General features: G+C 33.0%; 1 protein-coding gene across 2 annotated transcripts in view; it reads right to left on the bottom strand.

Annotated features, from left to right (window-relative positions):
- LOC134839328 (uncharacterized) overlaps window positions 1-16773 on the bottom strand; it is an 88887-nt gene extending 72114 nt beyond the window's left edge. The window contains exons 1-4 of one of the 2 annotated variants that reach the window (XM_063854838.1): window positions 16681-16757; window positions 16442-16470; window positions 16001-16180; window positions 14799-15051 (exon numbers count right to left, since the gene is read on the bottom strand). In XM_063854838.1, the coding sequence (XP_063710908.1) occupies window positions 14799-15051; window positions 16001-16180; window positions 16442-16470; window positions 16681-16714 (496 nt within the window). In that variant the 5' untranslated portion in view covers window positions 16715-16757. Of the gene's footprint in view, window positions 1-14798; window positions 15052-16000; window positions 16181-16441; window positions 16471-16680 lie in introns of both variants that reach the window. The other variant, XM_063854839.1, reaches the window with a different exon arrangement.
- Window positions 16774-18339: the final 1566 nt, after the last annotated feature.

Raw genomic sequence — 18339 nt, 5'->3', positions numbered from 1 at the left:
AATCTTTTATCGAACCTTGCTATGAATTCGTTCAAACCTAGCAGCAAAGCACACAAAAATCAATTGGAAAAAAAAACACAAAAAACGTTCTGTAATCAACCAGTGACAGTCATTTTTTCGGAACAAGGTGCAAAAAACCAATCGAACAGGTGCGCAGAGATTGAAAAGAACACCGATTGATTCACAAAAAACCTTATTATCCTTTATGATCAGAAGTCATTTAAATCAGTTTTCAGACAGCTTTGGGTAAACATCACAAACTTATTCTAAAAAAAGCATTCTAAATAGATTTGGATAAAAAATAACCAATTCGAAATGTAGAATAAAGTGAAAACGTTTTCAATTAGGAGGCAGAACTAAAAAAAGCTATCAACAAAAAATCGGATTACCCTTTTTGAAACTCAAAAAACTCAGAAGAACGAAAGTGAAAAATCAGGAGTCACTCAACAATTATCATCACAGCATGGAAACAATTTCATAATCAAAACAAATTTCAATGACAAAAGCAGCAAATCAGCAGAGAAAATTAAAAACTTCAGCAAAAAACCAAAAAATCACAACTTTGAACAAAACCGATGTAAAACTTCTATCATTTGACATATATGTAGGAATTCTTTTATCGAAAATGGCTACAACTTCGTTCAAACCTAGCAGCATAGCACACTAGAATCAATTGGCTAAAAAGTTCACAAAAACACCTTCTGTAATCAACGAGTGACAGTCACTTTTTCGGAACAAGGTGACAAAAAAAACAATCGACAGGTGTGCAGAGATTGAAAAAAAAAACACTGATTGAAGGACAAAAATCCCTTATTATCCTTTACGATCAGAAGTTACTTAAATCAGTTTTCAGACAGCTTTGGGTAAACATCACAAACTTATTACACACAAAAAATCTAAATTTATTTAGATACAAAGTAACTATTACGAAATGTAGAATAAAGTGAAAACAAGTTTACTTCGGAGGGAGAACTTAAACAGAAAGCTATCTGAACAAAAAATCTGATTACCCTAACTGATCAAAATTTGATTAAATCGGCTTTCAGGCAGTTTTGAAGCTCAATAAACTCCGAAGAACGAAAAATCAGGAGTCATTCAACAATTTTTAATGACAAAAACAAGCATTTCAGCAGAGAAAATCAAAAACTTCAGAAAATATCAAAGATATCAAAATTTAGAACGAAACTGATGTAAAACTTCTATCAATTGACAAATATGTAGGAAATCTTTTATCGAACCTTGCTATGAATTCGTTCAAACCTAGCAGCATAGCACACTAGAATCAATTGGCAAAAAACTTCACAAAAAAACACTTTCTGTAATCAACCAAAGACAGTCATTTTTTCGGAACGAGGTGAAAAAAACAATAAACAGGTGCGCAGAAATTGAAAAAAAAACACCGATTGAGGGACAAAAATCCCTTAATATCCTTTATGATCAGAAGTTACTTAAATCAGTTTTCAGACAGCTGTGGGTAAACATCTCAAACCTATTCTCATAAGCAATCTAAATTTAATTAGATAAAAAGTAACTAATACGAAAAGTAGAATAAAGTGAAAACAAGTTTACTTCGGAGGAAGAACTTAAACAGAAAGCTATCTGAACATAAAATCTGATTACCCGAACTGATCAGAATTTGAATAAATCAGCTTTCAGACAGTTTTGAAGCTCAATAAACTCAGAAGAACGAAAAATCAGGAGTCATTCAACAATTAACATCACAAAATAAGAATGAAATTTCATAGTCAAAATAATTTTCAAGGACAAAAACCAGCAGTTCAGCATAGAAAATCAAAACCTTCAGAAAAAATCATATATATCAAAAATAAGAACAAAACTGGCGTTAAACTTCTATCAATTGACAAATATGTAGGAAATTTTTTATCGAAGCCTGCTATGAATTCGTTCAAATCTAGCAGCATAGCACACTAGAATCAAGTGGCATAAAACAAAAAACGTTCTGTAATTAACCAGTGACAGTAATTTTTTCGGAAGAAGGTGAAAAATAAACAAACTTATTCTAAAAAAAGCAATCTAAATAGATTTGAATAAAAAATAACTAATTCGAAATGTAGAAGAAAGTGAAAACGTTTTTAATTAGGAGGCAAAATTTAAAAAAAAGCTATCTCAAAAAAAAATCGGATTACCCTTTTTGAAACTCAATAAACTCAGAAGAACGAAAGTGAAAAGTCAGGAGTCACTCAACAATTATCATCACAGCATGGAATGCAATTTCATAGTCAAAACAATTTTTAATGACAAAAACAAGCATTTCAGCAGAGAAAAACAAAAACTTCAGAAAAAATAAAAGATATCAAAACTTTGAACAAAACTGACGTAAAACTTCTATCAATTGACAAATATGTAGGAAATCTTTTATCGAACCTTGCTATGAATTCGTTCAAACTTAGCAGCAAAGCACACTAGAATCAATTGGCATAAAATCACAAAAAACGTTCTGTAATCAACCAGTGACAGTCATTTTTTCGGAACAAGGTGCAAAAAACCAATCGAACAGGTGCGCAGAGATTGAAAAGAACACCGATTGATTCACAAAAAACCTTATTATCCTTTATGATCAGAAGTCATTTAAATCAGTTTTCAGACAGCTTTGGGTAAACATCACAAACTTATTCTAAAAAAGCATTCTAAATAGATTTGGATAAAAAAACTCATTCGATGTGTAAAATAAAATTAAAACATTTTTAATTAGGAAAAAATTTTTAAAAGCCATCTGAACAAAAATCGGACCACCCTAACTGATCAGAACCAGCTTTCTGATCAGAACGAGCTTTGAATTAGCTTTCAGACAGTTTTTGAATATCAATTAACTCAGAAGAACGAAAGTGAAAAATCAGGAGTCACTCAACAATTATCATCACATCATGGAATGAAATTTCATAGTCAAAAGAATTTTCAAGGACAAAAACAAGCAGTTCAGCAGAGAAAATCAGAAACTTCAACAAAAATCATAGATATCAAAAATAAGAACAAAACTGGCATAAAACTTCTATCAATTGACAAATATGCAGGAAATCTTTTATCGAAACTTGCTATGAATTCGTTCAATTCTAGCAGCATAACACACTAGAATCAAGTGGCATAAAACAACAAAAAACGTTCTGTAATTAAACAGTGACAGTCATTTTTTCGGAACAAGGTGAAAAAAAAACAATCGAACAGGTGCGCAGAGATTGAAAAAAAACACCGATTGACAAAAATCCCTTATTATCTTTTATGATCAGAAGTTATTTAAATCAGTTTTCAGACAGCTTTGGGTAAACATCAAACTTATTCTACAAAAGCAACCTAAATAAATTTAGATGAAAAGTAACAAATACGGATTATAGAATAAAGTGAAAACAAGTTTACTTCGGAGAGAGAACTTGAACAGAAAACTATCTGAACAAAAAATCTGATTACCCTAACTGATCAGAATTTGATTAAATCAGCTTTCAGACAGTTTTGAAACTCAATAAACTTCGGAGAACGATAATGAAAAATCAGGAGTCATTCAACAATTATCATCACAGCATGGAATGCAATTTCACAGTCAAAACAGTTTTCAATGACAAAAACAAGCATTTAAGCAGAGAAAATAAAAAACTTCCGAAAAAATCAAAGATATCAAAAATTAGAACATAACTGACGCAAGACTTCTATCAATTGACAAATATGTAGGAAAACTTTTATCGAAACTTGCTATGAATTCGTTCAAATCTAGCAGCATAGCACACTAGAATACAGTGGCATAAAACAACAGAAAACGTTCTGTAATTAACCAGTGACAGTCATTTTTTCGGAACAAGGTGAAAAAAAAAATCGAACAGGTGCGCAGAGATTGAAAAAAACACCGATTGAGGGACAAAAATCCCGTATTATCTTTTATGATCAGAAGTTACTTAAATCAGTTTTCAGACAGCTTTGGGTAAACATCACAAACTTATTCTACAAAAGCAATCTAAATAAATTTAGATGAAAAGTAACAAATACGGATTATAGAATAAAGTGAAAACAAGTTTACTTCGGAGAGAGAACTTGAACAGAAAACTATCTGAACAAAAAATCTGATTACCCTAACTGATCAGAATTTGATTAAATCAGCTTTCAGACAGTTTTGAAACTCAATAAACTCCGGAGAACGATAATGAAAAATCAGAGTCATTCAACAATTATCATCACAGCATGGAATGCAATTTCACAGTCAAAACAGTTTTCAATGACAAAAACAAGCATTTAAGCAGAGAAAATAAAAAACTTCAGAAAAAATCAAAGATATCAAAAATTAGAATATAACTGACGCAAGACTTCTATCAATTGACAAATATGTAGGAAAACTTTTATCGAAACTTGCTATGAATTCGTTCAAATCTAGCAGCATAGCACACTAGAATCAAGTGGCATAAAACAACAAAAAACGTTCTGTAATTAACCAGTGACAGTCATTTTTTCGGAACAAGGTGAAAAAAACAATCGAACAGGTGCGCAGAGATTGAAAAAAAACACCGATTGATGAACAAAAAACCTTATTCTTCGTTATGATCAGAAGTTATTTAAATCAGTTTTTAGACAGCTTTGGGTAAACATCACATATCTATTTTAAATAAAGCAATCTCTAAATAGATTTGGATAAAAATTAACTAATTCGAAATGTAGAAAAAAGTAAAAACATTTTTATTTAGGAGGCAAAATTTAAAAAAAACTATCTCAACAACAAATCGGATTACCCTAACTGTCCAGAAAATAATTTACTCAGTTTTCAGACAGTTTTTGAAACTCAAAAAACTCAGAAGAACGAAAGTGATAAATCAGGAGTCACTCAACAATTATCATCACAGCATGGAATGCAATTTCATAGTCAAAACAATTTTCAAAGACAAAAACAAGCATTTCAGCAGAGAAAAACAAAAACTTCAGAAAAAATCAAAGATATCAAAATTTTGAACAAAACTGACGTAAAACTTCTATCAATTGACAAATATGTAGGAAATCTTTTATCGAACCTTGCTATGAATTCGTTCAAACCTAGCAGCAAAGCACACTAGAATCAATTGGCATAAAATCACAAAAACGTTCTGTAATCAACCAGTGACAGTCATTTTTTCGGAACAAGGTGCAAAAAACCAATCGAACAGGTGCGCAGAGATTGAAAAGAACACCGATTGATTCACAAAAAAAAACCTTTTTATCCTTTATGATCAGAAGTCATTTAAATCAGTTTTCAGACAGCTTTGGGTAAACATCACAAACTTATTCTAAAAAAAGCATTCTAAATAGATTTGGATAAAAAGTAACTAATTCGATGTGTAAAATAAAGTGAAAAGATTTTTAGTTAGGAGGAAAAATTTTAGGAAAAGCTATCTGAACAAAAAAAAATCGGACTACCCTAACTGATCAGAACCAGCTTTCTGATCAAAACGAGCTTTGAATCAGCTTTCAGACGGTTTTTGAATATCAATAAACTCAGAAGAACGAAAGTGAAAAATCAGGAGTCACTCAACAATTATCATCACCTCATGGAAAGAAAATTTCATAGTCAAAAGAATTTTCAAGGACAAGAACAAGCAGTTCAGCAGAGAAAATCAGAAACTTCAGCAAAAATCATAGATATCAAAAATAAGAACAAAACTGGCGTAAAACTTCTATCAATTGACAAATATGTAGGAAATCTTTTATCGAAACTTGCTATGAATTCGTTCAAATCTAGCAGCATAGCACACTAGAATCAAGTGGCATGAAACAACAAAAAACGTTCTGTAATTAAACAGTGACAGTCATTTTTTCGGAACAAGGTGAAAAAAAAACAATCGAACAGGTGCGCAGAGATTTTAAAAAAAACACCGATTGAGGGACAAAAATCCCTTATTATCTTTTATGATCAGAAGTTATTTAAATCAGTTTTCAGACAGCTTTGGGTAAACATCAAACTTATTCTACAAAAGCAACCTAAATAAATTTAGATGAAAAGTAACAAATACGGATTATAGAATAAAGTGAAAACAAGTTTACTTCGGAGAGAGAACTTGAACAGAAAACTATCTGAACAAAAAATCTGATTACCCTAACTGATCAGAATTTGATTAAATCAGCTTTCAGACAGTTTTGAAACTCAATAAACTCCGGAGAACGATAATGAAAAATCAGGAGTCATTCAACAATTATCATCACAGCATGGAATGCAATTTCACAGTCAAAACAGTTTTCAATGACAAAAACAAGCATTTAAGCAGAGAAAATAAAAAACTTCCGAAAAAATCAAAGATATCAAAAATTAGAACATAACTGACGCAAGACTTCTATCAATTGACAAATATGTAGGAAAACTTTTATCGAAACTTGCTATGAATTCGTTCAAATCTAGCAGCATAGCACACTAGAATACAGTGGCATAAAACAACAGAAAACGTTCTGTAATTAACCAGTGACAGTCATTTTTTCGGAACAAGGTGAAAAAAAAAATCGAACAGGTGCGCAGAGATTGAAAAAAAACACCGATTGAGGGACAAAAATCCCGTATTATCTTTTATGATCAGAAGTTACTTAAATCAGTTTTCAGACAGCTTTGGGTAAACATCACAAACTTATTCTACAAAAGCAATCTAAATAAATTTAGATGAAAAGTAACAAATACGGATTATAGAATAAAGTGAAAACAAGTTTACTTCGGAGAGAGAACTTGAACAGAAAACTATCTGAACAAAAAATCTGATTACCCTAACTGATCAGAATTTGATTAAATCAGCTTTCAGACAGTTTTGAAACTCAATAAACTCCGGAGAACGATAATGAAAAATCAGGAGTCATTCAACAATTATCATCACAGCATGGAATGCAATTTCACAGTCAAAACAGTTTTCAATGACAAAAACAAGCATTTAAGCAGAGAAAATAAAAAACTTCAGAAAAAATCAAAGATATCAAAAATTAGAATATAACTGACGCAAGACTTCTATCAATTGACAAATATGTAGGAAAACTTTTATCGAAACTTGCTATGAATTCGTTCAAATCTAGCAGCATAGCACACTAGAATCAAGTGGCATAAAACAACAAAAAACGTTCTGTAATTAACCAGTGACAGTCATTTTTTCGGAACAAGGTGAAAAAAACAATCGAACAGGTGCGCAGAGATTGAAAAAAAAACACCGATTGATGAACAAAAAACCTTATTCTTCGTTATGATCAGAAGTTATTTAAATCAGTTTTTAGACAGCTTTGGGTAAACATCACAAATCTATTTTAAATAAAGCAATCTCTAAATAGATTTGGATAAAAATTAACTAATTCGAAATGTAGAAAAAAGTAAAAACATTTTTATTTAGGAGGCAAAATTTAAAAAAAACTATCTCAACAACAAATCGGATTACCCTAACTGTCCAGAAAATAATTTACTCAGTTTTCAGACAGTTTTTGAAACTCAAAAAACTCAGAAGAACGAAAGTGATAAATCAGGAGTCACTCAACAATTATCATCACAGCATGGAATGCAATTTCATAGTCAAAACAATTTTCAAAGACAAAAACAAGCATTTCAGCAGAGAAAAACAAAAACTTCAGAAAAAATCAAAGATATCAAAATTTTGAACAAAACTGACGTAGAACTTCTATCAATTGACAAATATGTAGGAAATCTTTTATCGAACCTTGCTATGAATTCGTTCAAACCTAGCAGCAAAGCACACTAGAATCAATTGGCATAAAATCACAAAAACGTTCTGTAATCAACCAGTGACAGTCATTTTTTCGGAACAAGGTGCAAAAAACCAATCGAACAGGTGCGCAGAGATTGAAAAGAACACCGATTGATTCACAAAAAAAAACCTTTTTATCCTTTATGATCAGAAGTCATTTAAATCAGTTTTCAGACAGCTTTGGGTAAACATCACAAACTTATTCTAAAAAAAGCATTCTAAATAGATTTGGATAAAAAGTAACTAATTCGATGTGTAAAATAAAGTGAAAAGATTTTTAGTTAGGAGGAAAAATTTTAGGAAAAGCTATCTGAACAAAAAAAATCGGACTACCCTAACTGATCAGAACCAGCTTTCTGATCAAAACGAGCTTTGAATCAGCTTTCAGACGGTTTTTGAATATCAATAAACTCAGAAGAACGAAAGTGAAAAATCAGGAGTCACTCAACAATTATCATCACCTCATGGAAAGAAAATTTCATAGTCAAAAGAATTTTCAAGGACAAGAACAAGCAGTTCAGCAGAGAAAATCAGAAACTTCAGCAAAAATCATAGATATCAAAAATAAGAACAAAACTGGCGTAAAACTTCTATCAATTGACAAATATGTAGGAAATCTTTTATCGAAACTTGCTATGAATTCGTTCAAATCTAGCAGCATAGCACACTAGAATCAAGTGGCATGAAACAACAAAAAACGTTCTGTAATTAAACAGTGACAGTCATTTTTTCGGAACAAGGTGAAAAAAAAAACAATCGAACAGGTGCGCAGAGATTTAAAAAAAAACACCGATTGAGGGACAAAAATCCCTTATTATCTTTTATGATCAGAAGTTATTTAAATCAGTTTTCAGACAGCTTTGGGTAAACATCACAAACTTATTCTACAAAAGCAACCTAAATAAATTTAGATGAAAAGTAACAATTACGGATTATAGAATAAAGTGAAAACAAGTTTACTTCGGAGAGAGAACTTGAACAGAAAACTATCTGAACAAAAAATCTGATTACCCTAACTGATCAGAATTTGATTAAATCAGCTTTCAGACGGTTTTGAAACTCAATAAACTCCGGAGAACGATAATGAAAAATCAGGAGTCATTCAACAATTATCATCACAGCATGGAATGCAATTTCACAGTCAAAACAATTTTCAATGACAAAAACAAACATTTCAGCAGAGAAAATAAAAAACTTCAGAAAAAATCAAAGATATCAAAAATTAGAACAAAACTGACGCAAGACTTCTATCAATTGACAAATATGTAGGAAAACTTTTATCGAAACTTGCTATGAATTCGTTCAAATCTAGCACCATAGCACACTAGAATCAAGTGGCATAAAACAACAAAAAACGTTCTGTAATTAACCAGTGACAGTCATTTTTTCGGAACAAGGTGAAAAAAACAATCGAACAGGTGCGCAGAGATTGAAAAAAAAACACCGATTGATGAACAAAAAACCTTATTCTTCGTTATGATCAGAAGTTTTTTAAATCAGTTTTTAGACAGCTTTGGGTAAACATCACAAACCTATTTTAAATAAAGCAATCTCTAAATAGATTTGGATAAAAAATAACTAATTCGAAATGTAGAAAAAAGTAAAAACGTTTTTATTTAGGAGGCAAAATTTAAAAAAAGCTATCTGAAAAAAAATTGGTTTACCCTTTTTGAAACTCAAAAAACTCAGAAGAACGAAAGTGATAAATCAGGAGTCACTCAACTATTATCATCACAGCATGGAATGCAATTTCATAGTCAAAAAAACTTTCGATGACAAAAACAAGCATTTCAGTAGAGAAAAACAAAAACTTCAGAAAAAATCGAAGATATCAAAATTTAGAACAAAACTGATGTAAAACTTCTATCAATTGACAAATATGTAGGAAATCTTTCATCGAACCTTGCTATGAATTCGTTCAAACCTAGCAGCATAACACACTAGAATCAAGTGGGATAAAACAACAAAAACGTTCTGTAATTAACCAGTGACAGTCATTTTTTCGGAACAAGGTGAAAAAAAAACAATCGATAGGTGCGCAGAGATTGAAAAAAAAAACACCGATTGATGAACAAAAAAAACTTATTATCTTTAATGATCAGAAGTTGTTTAAATCAGTCTTCAGACAGCTTTGGATAAACATCACAAACTTATTCTAAAAAAAGCAATCTAAATAGATTTGAATAAAAAATAACTAATTCGAAATGTAGAAGAAAGTGAAAACGTTTTTAATTAGGAGGCAAAATTTTAAAAAAGCTATCTCAAAAAAAAATGGTTTACCCTTTTTGAAACTCAATAAACTCAGAAGAACGAAAGTGAAAAATCAGGAGTCACTCAACAATTATCATCACAGCATGGAACGCAATTTCATTGTCAAAACAATTTTCAATGACAAAACCAGCAATTCAGCAGATAAAATCAAAAAATTCAGCAAAAAATCAACAATTTGAACAAAACTGATGTAGAAATTCCATCAATTGGCAAATCTGTAGGAACTATTTTATCGAACCTTGCTATGAATTCGTTCAAACCTAGCAGCATAGCATACTAGAATCAATTGGCAAAAAAGTTCACAAAAACATGTTCTGTTATCAACCAATGACAGTCATTTTTTCGGACCAAGGTGAAAAAAAAACAATCGAACAGGTGCGCTGAGATTTAAATAAAGCACCGATTGATGAACAAAAAACCTTATTAACCTTTACGATCAGAAAATATCCAGATCAGTTTTCAGACAGCTTTGGGTAAACATCACAAACTTATACTAACAAAAGCAATCTAAATAGATTTGGATAAAAAGTAACTAATTCGTAACGTAGAATACAGTGAAAACATTTTGAATTAGGAGGCAAAATTTAAAAAACTATCGGAAGCAAAAAATCGGATTACCCTAATTGACCAGAAAATAATTTAATCAGCTTTCAGACAGTTTTTGAAACTCAATAAACTCAGAAGAATGAAAGTGAAAAATCAGGAGTCAATCAACAATTATCATCACAGCATGGAACGCAATTTCATTGTCAAAACAATTTTCAATGACAAAACCAGCAATTCAGCAGATAAAATCAAAAAATTCAGCAAAAAATCAACAATTTGAACAAAACTGACGTAACACTTCTATCACTTGACAAATATGTAAGAACTCTTTTATCGAACCTTGCTATGAATTCAATCAAACCTAGCAGCATAGCATAAAATCACAAAACACGTTCTGTAATCAACCAGTGACAGTCATTTTTTCGGAAAAAGAGGAAAAAAAAACAATCGACAGGTGCGCAGAGATTGAAAAAAAAACACCAAATGATGAACAAAAAACCTTATTATCTTTTATGATCAGAAGTTATATAAATCAGTTTTCAGGCAGCTTTGGATTAACATCACAAACTTATTCTAACAAAAGCAATCTAAATAGATTTGGATAAAAAGTAACTAATTCGATGTCTAGAATAAAGTGAAAACATTTTTAATTAGGAGGAAAAATTTTAAGAAAAGCTATCTGAACAAAAAAAATCGGCCTACCCTAACTGATCAGAACCAGCTTTCTGATGAGAACGAGCTTTGAATCAGCTTTCAGACGGTTTTTGAAACTCAATAAACTCAGAAGAACGAAAGTATAAAATCAGGTGTCACTCAACAGTTATCATCACAGAGTGGAATGGATTTTGATGGATCACTTGAAAAAGATTGGTGATCAAAGTTTCCCAAAAAAAAACAAACATTAACGACTTCATTAGTTCTGATAGTCAAAACATTAACAAAAGAAATTAAAATATAAAGAAAATGAAAATTTGAACGAATTCGACGTAAAATTTCTATCAATTGACAAATATATTGGAAAACTTTTATCGACCAAGAGATTATGAATGAGATTTGTACAGAGAATTATAAATATAGGTTTATGAAAAACCACTCAGCCACGGAGGTTGAACAATTCTCAAACACTAGCCACAAATAAAGCAGAGAACTGATGCAATAAAAATTCCAATTCAACAGATCGTGATTATAGCAAAAGTGGAGCCAAATTATTGAACACTTTCCACTTTCGATGAACACTTTTATTTGCGAGTTAGCTTGGAAAAAGAAGGTTCGTACGAATACACTACGCTCGCAATTGTTAAAAGACAGGGCCGTGAAATAGGTCCTGTGAACAAAGTTATTTACCGAATATAAGTCTAGTGCCCGGTTGCAACACTTGCTACTGCAAGTATAAAAAATTAAACCAATCGAGGCTGCTCAAATCGATCAGAGAAAAAAGTGACGTAGCTTTTTGGTGACCTAATTTTTGATCATTTTTTTCCGCGCCGCATGCAAAATTTTGTAAAAAACCCAAAAAGTGCGATTTTAGTCACTTTTTGTAAAATTTTGACCAAAAAATCATTTTTCGGCGCGCGCTCCCCCCTCAACATTCATATATAACGGCGCCAATACTCAGAAAAATCCGAAAGACAATTCCGAATTAAAGACTGATAATATCCTGCAACGGGTCTTTTTTATCAAGAAAGGGTAAGTTATTTGTCCTTTGCGAATGCTCATTTTTTAGTGTTTTCAGCTATCAGTTACCTTGTCTCGCAATTACAGACTTACCGCATTCTTTGCATAATTGCCATGTGGCTCAGCCATGAAAATACACCAGCATGGAATACCGAAATTATGTTGGTTAAATCAAGCAGCTCGCGACATCCCAATTTCACTCTTTTTCATACACTAATTCAATCGCACTCATCGTTACCGTGTTCTTATACCCACTTTAGTTAAAACAAGCTGCAATGTGTAAATTTGAACAATTTTACTTTTCAGGCATTGTTCATAGAAAAAGGATTTCCCTCTTTGCGATGAATAGAAACCAGCAAGAGCCCCTTTTCATTTCACAGGTTGAAACACCCATCCGCTTAACAATTCAATCATCTGCTCAGAGAATCGATACAACCATTTGTAATTAATGGGACAAAAGCCTTGATATATTTTGTTTCGTGTGTTTTATATATGTGTATTATATATGTTTCGTTGTAATTTAATTGAAGTTTAAGTTTTAATATGGAATTAAAGAGTAAAAAAAAACTGTTGTCACAAAACAATTAGCAAAAATTAAAACGCGTACAATGAAAAAACTTGTAGTTTTGAATTTTTTTTGATCAACAAATGATGCCAAGTAATGCACATAGCCATCAGACAGTTTTAGAAGGAAACTTCGAATATTTATGAAAAAACTTGAATTTAAATTTTCTGATTTTTTTTAATCACAAAAACGTCATACCTGAAAAACTACCGGGTTTTGGGCAGTCCTTTTTGGAGGCCAAATTCGCAACTCCTGAGAGTACACTGACAAAACCTCGCTGTAGAGATCGGAACTTCAAATTTTGTGTAATTTTTTTTATATATATCTAAGTTCTCTAAGTTAAAAATTTTGAAAAAATCCTTAAAAAACGTCATATCTCGAAAACTACAAAGATTTGAGCAGTCATATTCAGAGGCAAGATTCCCAACCCTGAGAGTACCCTTACAGTTTCCAACAACAGGATTGAGATCTTCAAAGTTTTAGATCTTTTTAAAATTTAAGTTTTATTGAAAACTTTTTTTAAAAAATCATTAAAAATAAATTATGCATTTCCAAAAGCTGCGAGATATATTGAGTCAGAAAATCGAGATTTTAGTATTATGATGTTTGAGACGAATAGCTTTCTTTGGTTCACTTGATGAATTAAAAATGCATTAACTGTATAAACTTATAACTATTCGAATGTCAAAGCACATGTTATCAATGAGCTGTAAAAGTGCAACAAATTGCCTATCATTTTGAATTGCCAATTTGATGCAGCAAATATTGTTGCTTTGAGTCTCAACAATACTTGCATTTTAGGTTGGAAAAAAAGCAAGTTCCTACTATAACACATTGCTTCGCGAGTGTAAAAAGGTAATGCACATTAAATGATACAAACATCTTGAAAATTATGCCTAGCTCTATGCACGTAATATGGCTTCCGTCAAAAGTATGCTATATTAAACGCAAAAACTCATTTGATTGAGCGACTAAGTCTTGATATTGATAAATATTTAAAAAGCAGTTTTTTAGCTAAATTTTTCATATACAAATGAATTAGACAGAGCGAGAAAGCGGAAAAGACTCGGATGCACAAAAACTTTAACATTCACAAAAAAATCAAAAATTTCTTGTAATAATTAGGGATGTAATTAACTAAAGGCCAAAACACTTTGCATGTAATAAAAGAGATTTGAATATTGAGATTAATAAGACGTGTAATGATTGATATAATTGAGACATGTAATAAATGAGTGTTGAGATTTGAATATTAACCCAATTGGTTATAAATCATGCATTCCAAAAATCTGGCGAAATAGATCGAGTTGGAAAAATTTTGAAGTGGGATTTCAATTATTATTATGTTGTATGACGCAAATAGCTTTTTCCGGTTCAATTGATGAATAAAACAGCATCAAGTGTGTTAACACATTACTAATCAAATGTAAACTAATCACATGTTATTATACTGCTTAAGCAGCCTAGAGAATCAGAACTGCCACCAAAATAACACTTATATTCGAGACTTCGGTTGGAAAAAAAACTACATCGTACCATCAAACTACGCCACGCTACCAGAATATACTTAACCATTCCCCCCTTACAAGAAAGGGGGGATATTGTTAAGTAGATTACTTGCAACAAAATTCCGACCAATCAGAATGCATCAAATTTCGAATTTATATACAACGCTCTAGTGCGAATTTAGTGTTTTTATTTACAGGGGTGGAGATTCTTTGGTAGATACAATAAGGGGGGGGGGGGAGATTGTTAAGTAGATCCCGCTACTGAACTGCGCAAAAATTGAACTGGTTAATCGAAACGAAAAAAAAACAAATCCATATTATGTGCAAACAGAATCCTGAAAAAAGCGAAAACAAATGACCTAGAAAAGTGATAAATCACTTCAATCATTAACACTGGAAAAAGCGCTTACAATGTGGTGACTGCATTCGAGACGATATTCGTGGACAGCTACGAAAAACTCGGCAACAAGGTGCCGAAAACAGCCAAAGGTCCCAAATTAGAAACGCAAGTTATGTCAGACAACAGTTAGTGATCTAACTTACTGTCTTTAGAATGGGCGACATTTGGAAACTCTTTAGTACTGTTCATTCCATAAGTGAAGACCACTTCGTGCACATACCACAGATCCCCCGTTGCCTGAGGCAGCGTCCGGAAGGAGATGTTGAGAGTGTAGTAGCCATCGTCCCATTGGAAGAAGATGAAGGGCGACTCGGTTTGGTTCATGCACCTACCTCCAACTCGGTTCATCAACGAAGGGCTGGAAGGCATGTCGCCCTTCTTCAGCTCAATATAGTCCTACATAAGAGAATAAGCAAGACAAAAGAAAAGCAGGCAGATCGACTCCAAAATTTGCTCATTTCATTTCTTTCCATTTCTTCCATTTTAAAAAAAATTGCCCTTGACTTTCAAAACAACTGATTTTTAGATTATTCAAGTTGAGAATGAGATTCATCTTGGTTTTGATACAGCGGGCAAGTATATTCCCAGCATACTAACAGAGGCGAAGCTGCGCTTCGCAAACACTTGCGAGAACACGACCAAAAAGCAGCTCTATCAAGTAAAATAAGAAAAAGTAGAAATAAGCCTCGAATAAGCACAAACTCGGCTACGTGTAGAATAAGCAAGAACTCAGCCACGGATGCTTAAATTCCCAAAATTTAGCCACTAATAACGAAGCTATATATGCTAACAAATAGCCAACTCGATGCCGCAAAAGGGACACCACATACAAAAATACAATTTTTTTATGAAATTGGAAAGCAAAAAGTCAAATTTGTCTAAATTATGCATTTCAAAAAAATGCGAGATACATTAGTTGGAAAACTTCTGAAATCTAGCTTTTTATCATTGTACTGCTGTTTGAAACAAATAACGTTTTTCCGGTTCATTTGATGAATTAATATGCATCAACTGTGTTAACTTTTTACTAATCAAATGTTAAAGCAAATATGACATTATACTGCTACTGCAGCCTATCGTTCAAAGTGCCACCAAAAGTAGCACTTTTATTTGCGACTTAGGTTGGTAAAAAGAAGGTTCGTACTAAAACACTCGCTTCGCAAGTGTGAACAAATGTATAACTGAATCTGAATTGGATCATCTTAATTGATTGTGCAGGCTCAGTTGAAAATGAAGAACCAGAGCATCTAATATAAAACAGGGGCATCTAAAATTTTAATTGAAAAAGTATATATAGAAAAAGTTGCTGCATCCGAGGAAAATACTGCAAATATTAAACAATTACCCTATTCGTAGCTGGATTGCGCGCGAAATACTCAATATCGAATGTCATCGTGAAGTGAGCCTTGATACAGACTCTGTTTGTATTTCGGAGAGACACACTGTAGTTTCCAGGCGCTTCCGACTTTCCTGGATTCTTTTCCCATGGAAATCCGGGAAAAGGGTTCTTTTCTTTTAGCTTCCCCTAGAAAGTGATTCGTAAAAAAATTGTTGTATATAATCAATTGTACAACTCAAATATGAAGTACGAACTACTCTTCGAGAAAACAAGTTTCGTTCGACAATAGTCGCCCGTATTCGCATTGGCAGTGAGATTAACTTAAACGCTGACCTTGTGGTACAACCTCGTGATATAATTTAAACTACAGCGCGCACTCACTCTATTTCATTCTCAATAAATAAACACCAACTCACACATGCAGAACGACATCCATTTTACCATTACCTTCTCACAAAGCGAAACCAACCACACTCCTAAACACTTCGTTCGATCGGTTCAACAAAAATATTTTATTCTGAAATCGATTGAAAATGTCAACAGCAGCAAGCCTCAATCTGTTTTTTACCCTAGGGTTGAATGTCTGGCAAAACCAATCGTAAACTTTACAAAATAGGTTTTGTAAATGCGCTCCGCTTTCTGGAGTATCTTTTTATGCATAAAGAGGCACAATTGGATGAACTCACCTTGTATAATTGTCAACGCAAAAAGCATGTTCATAGCAGAGCGATCTGTAAAAAAAGACGGTTGCTTAAAAACGGCTGACAGCTGATCAAATAGATAAATCAGACGGTCAGAAATGATCATTAAAACCAAAGTGTAACATTCGTCTACTGCAGTCACACATGAGGTTTAAGAAAAATAGGCCCTATAACCCCTGGCTCAAGGGTCAGGGACACCATCTCTTGTGTTTTTCTACCTCAAGAACGGTCGGAGCCAGTTCGGTTCGTTTGTGACATGAGACTACGACCCGTTACAGCTTAAAGGCTACTACTAAAATATCCCCCACTCTAGAATTAGAAACGTCCCCATACTTAGGTCTCTAGATACCCAAAATACATGAACGCCGTTAAAAACCGGGTTGGAACAATCCGTTAAGTTACTTTTTATTAGACAGTGGAACCTTGATCCATTTCAGATGGATCAACCTAAAACTCGCCTTACCTCAACATGACCATTATAAAACACACTCTAGGAATTTAAATTAAGTACTCACATTGTAGCACGCTCAAGAACCAGGAAATAAATAAGTCGGTAAGCAACTCAAGAATTAATAAAGTAAGTAAAATGAGTTTAACGTTAGTCAGTTTTAATAATAAGAACAAGTTTTTACTCTAGACTGTAAGTTCTCGTGAACCATTGGGACACTCTAGCTGTCCACCTTTCCACCGAAGGTTCACTCTGGTCCAGTTAATAATAGTACTCCAGTCACAACAATCCAGTTCGTGGGAATGCTCTCGTCTCTGTTTTAGATGGGACAGCTCTACTCTTGTTCTATTATGACAGAAATTGCGAATAGCAATTTCCCACCGTTTTATTTAGCAACTTTCCCGCGATTGTTACTCGATTGTTCTGACTTCTCTTTTTTCTGATTTTCAGTTATCGCGAGAAAATCGTGCATGACATGCTCCATTCGAAATTTTGAAAAATTAAATTTCTCTCCTAAATCAAGTGTTTTTTTTGTCTCTCTCAAGGTCAAACCTCCAAATATGACCGACTGGCACATACTCCCCGGACTCGAGATCGATGTCCTCATCGCGTGCTGTCTTCTGCCAGTGAGTCCCAGAAAACCGAGTGTTACTCAAGATACAGTGCCAGTGGTCATTTACAGAAGTTTGCAGCAGACTTAAGCTTATCTACACCCCAAAATTCACAGCCATGTAAAATTTTCACACTATCGCTAAACAGCAATCAAAATCTGCACACACCTGCACCCTCGAATTCTCGCTTTTTAAGCCAATCATTTAAAATTTCTTTTGTCCCATTTAATCAGGAAATTGTCATGCAGTATTTCCATTTATATAATAAATATAGTATATTAATAACAATATTTGCTTGGTTAAAACTTCTTTTTCGTGAATCCTGGTTTCACCCGGACCCACGCTCAAGCCCCCCTTTCCCTCTCAAGACTCAAGATCCATTCGAGCCACCTGCTCATCTCGCACTCTTCGCCTTGGAGGTACTGCACCCTGAAGTACTAGATACGGCAAACTGTCTCAACAGTTCCTCTTCATCATCGGAGCTAATCACAATCTCCTCCCAAGCCTTCAGCTGTTCGTAGGATCGCATCCATTCTCTTTGCTCTTGCAACCTCTTTGCTTGGTTGGGTAGTGCCTTCACCCTAG

The sequence above is a fragment of the Symsagittifera roscoffensis genome, chromosome 2 (assembly GCF_963678635.1).
Source record: "Symsagittifera roscoffensis chromosome 2, txSymRosc1.1, whole genome shotgun sequence".
In the NCBI taxonomy this organism is placed as follows: domain Eukaryota; kingdom Metazoa; phylum Xenacoelomorpha; order Acoela; family Convolutidae; genus Symsagittifera; species Symsagittifera roscoffensis.
This window is presented reverse-complemented; position numbering and strand designations above follow the sequence as displayed.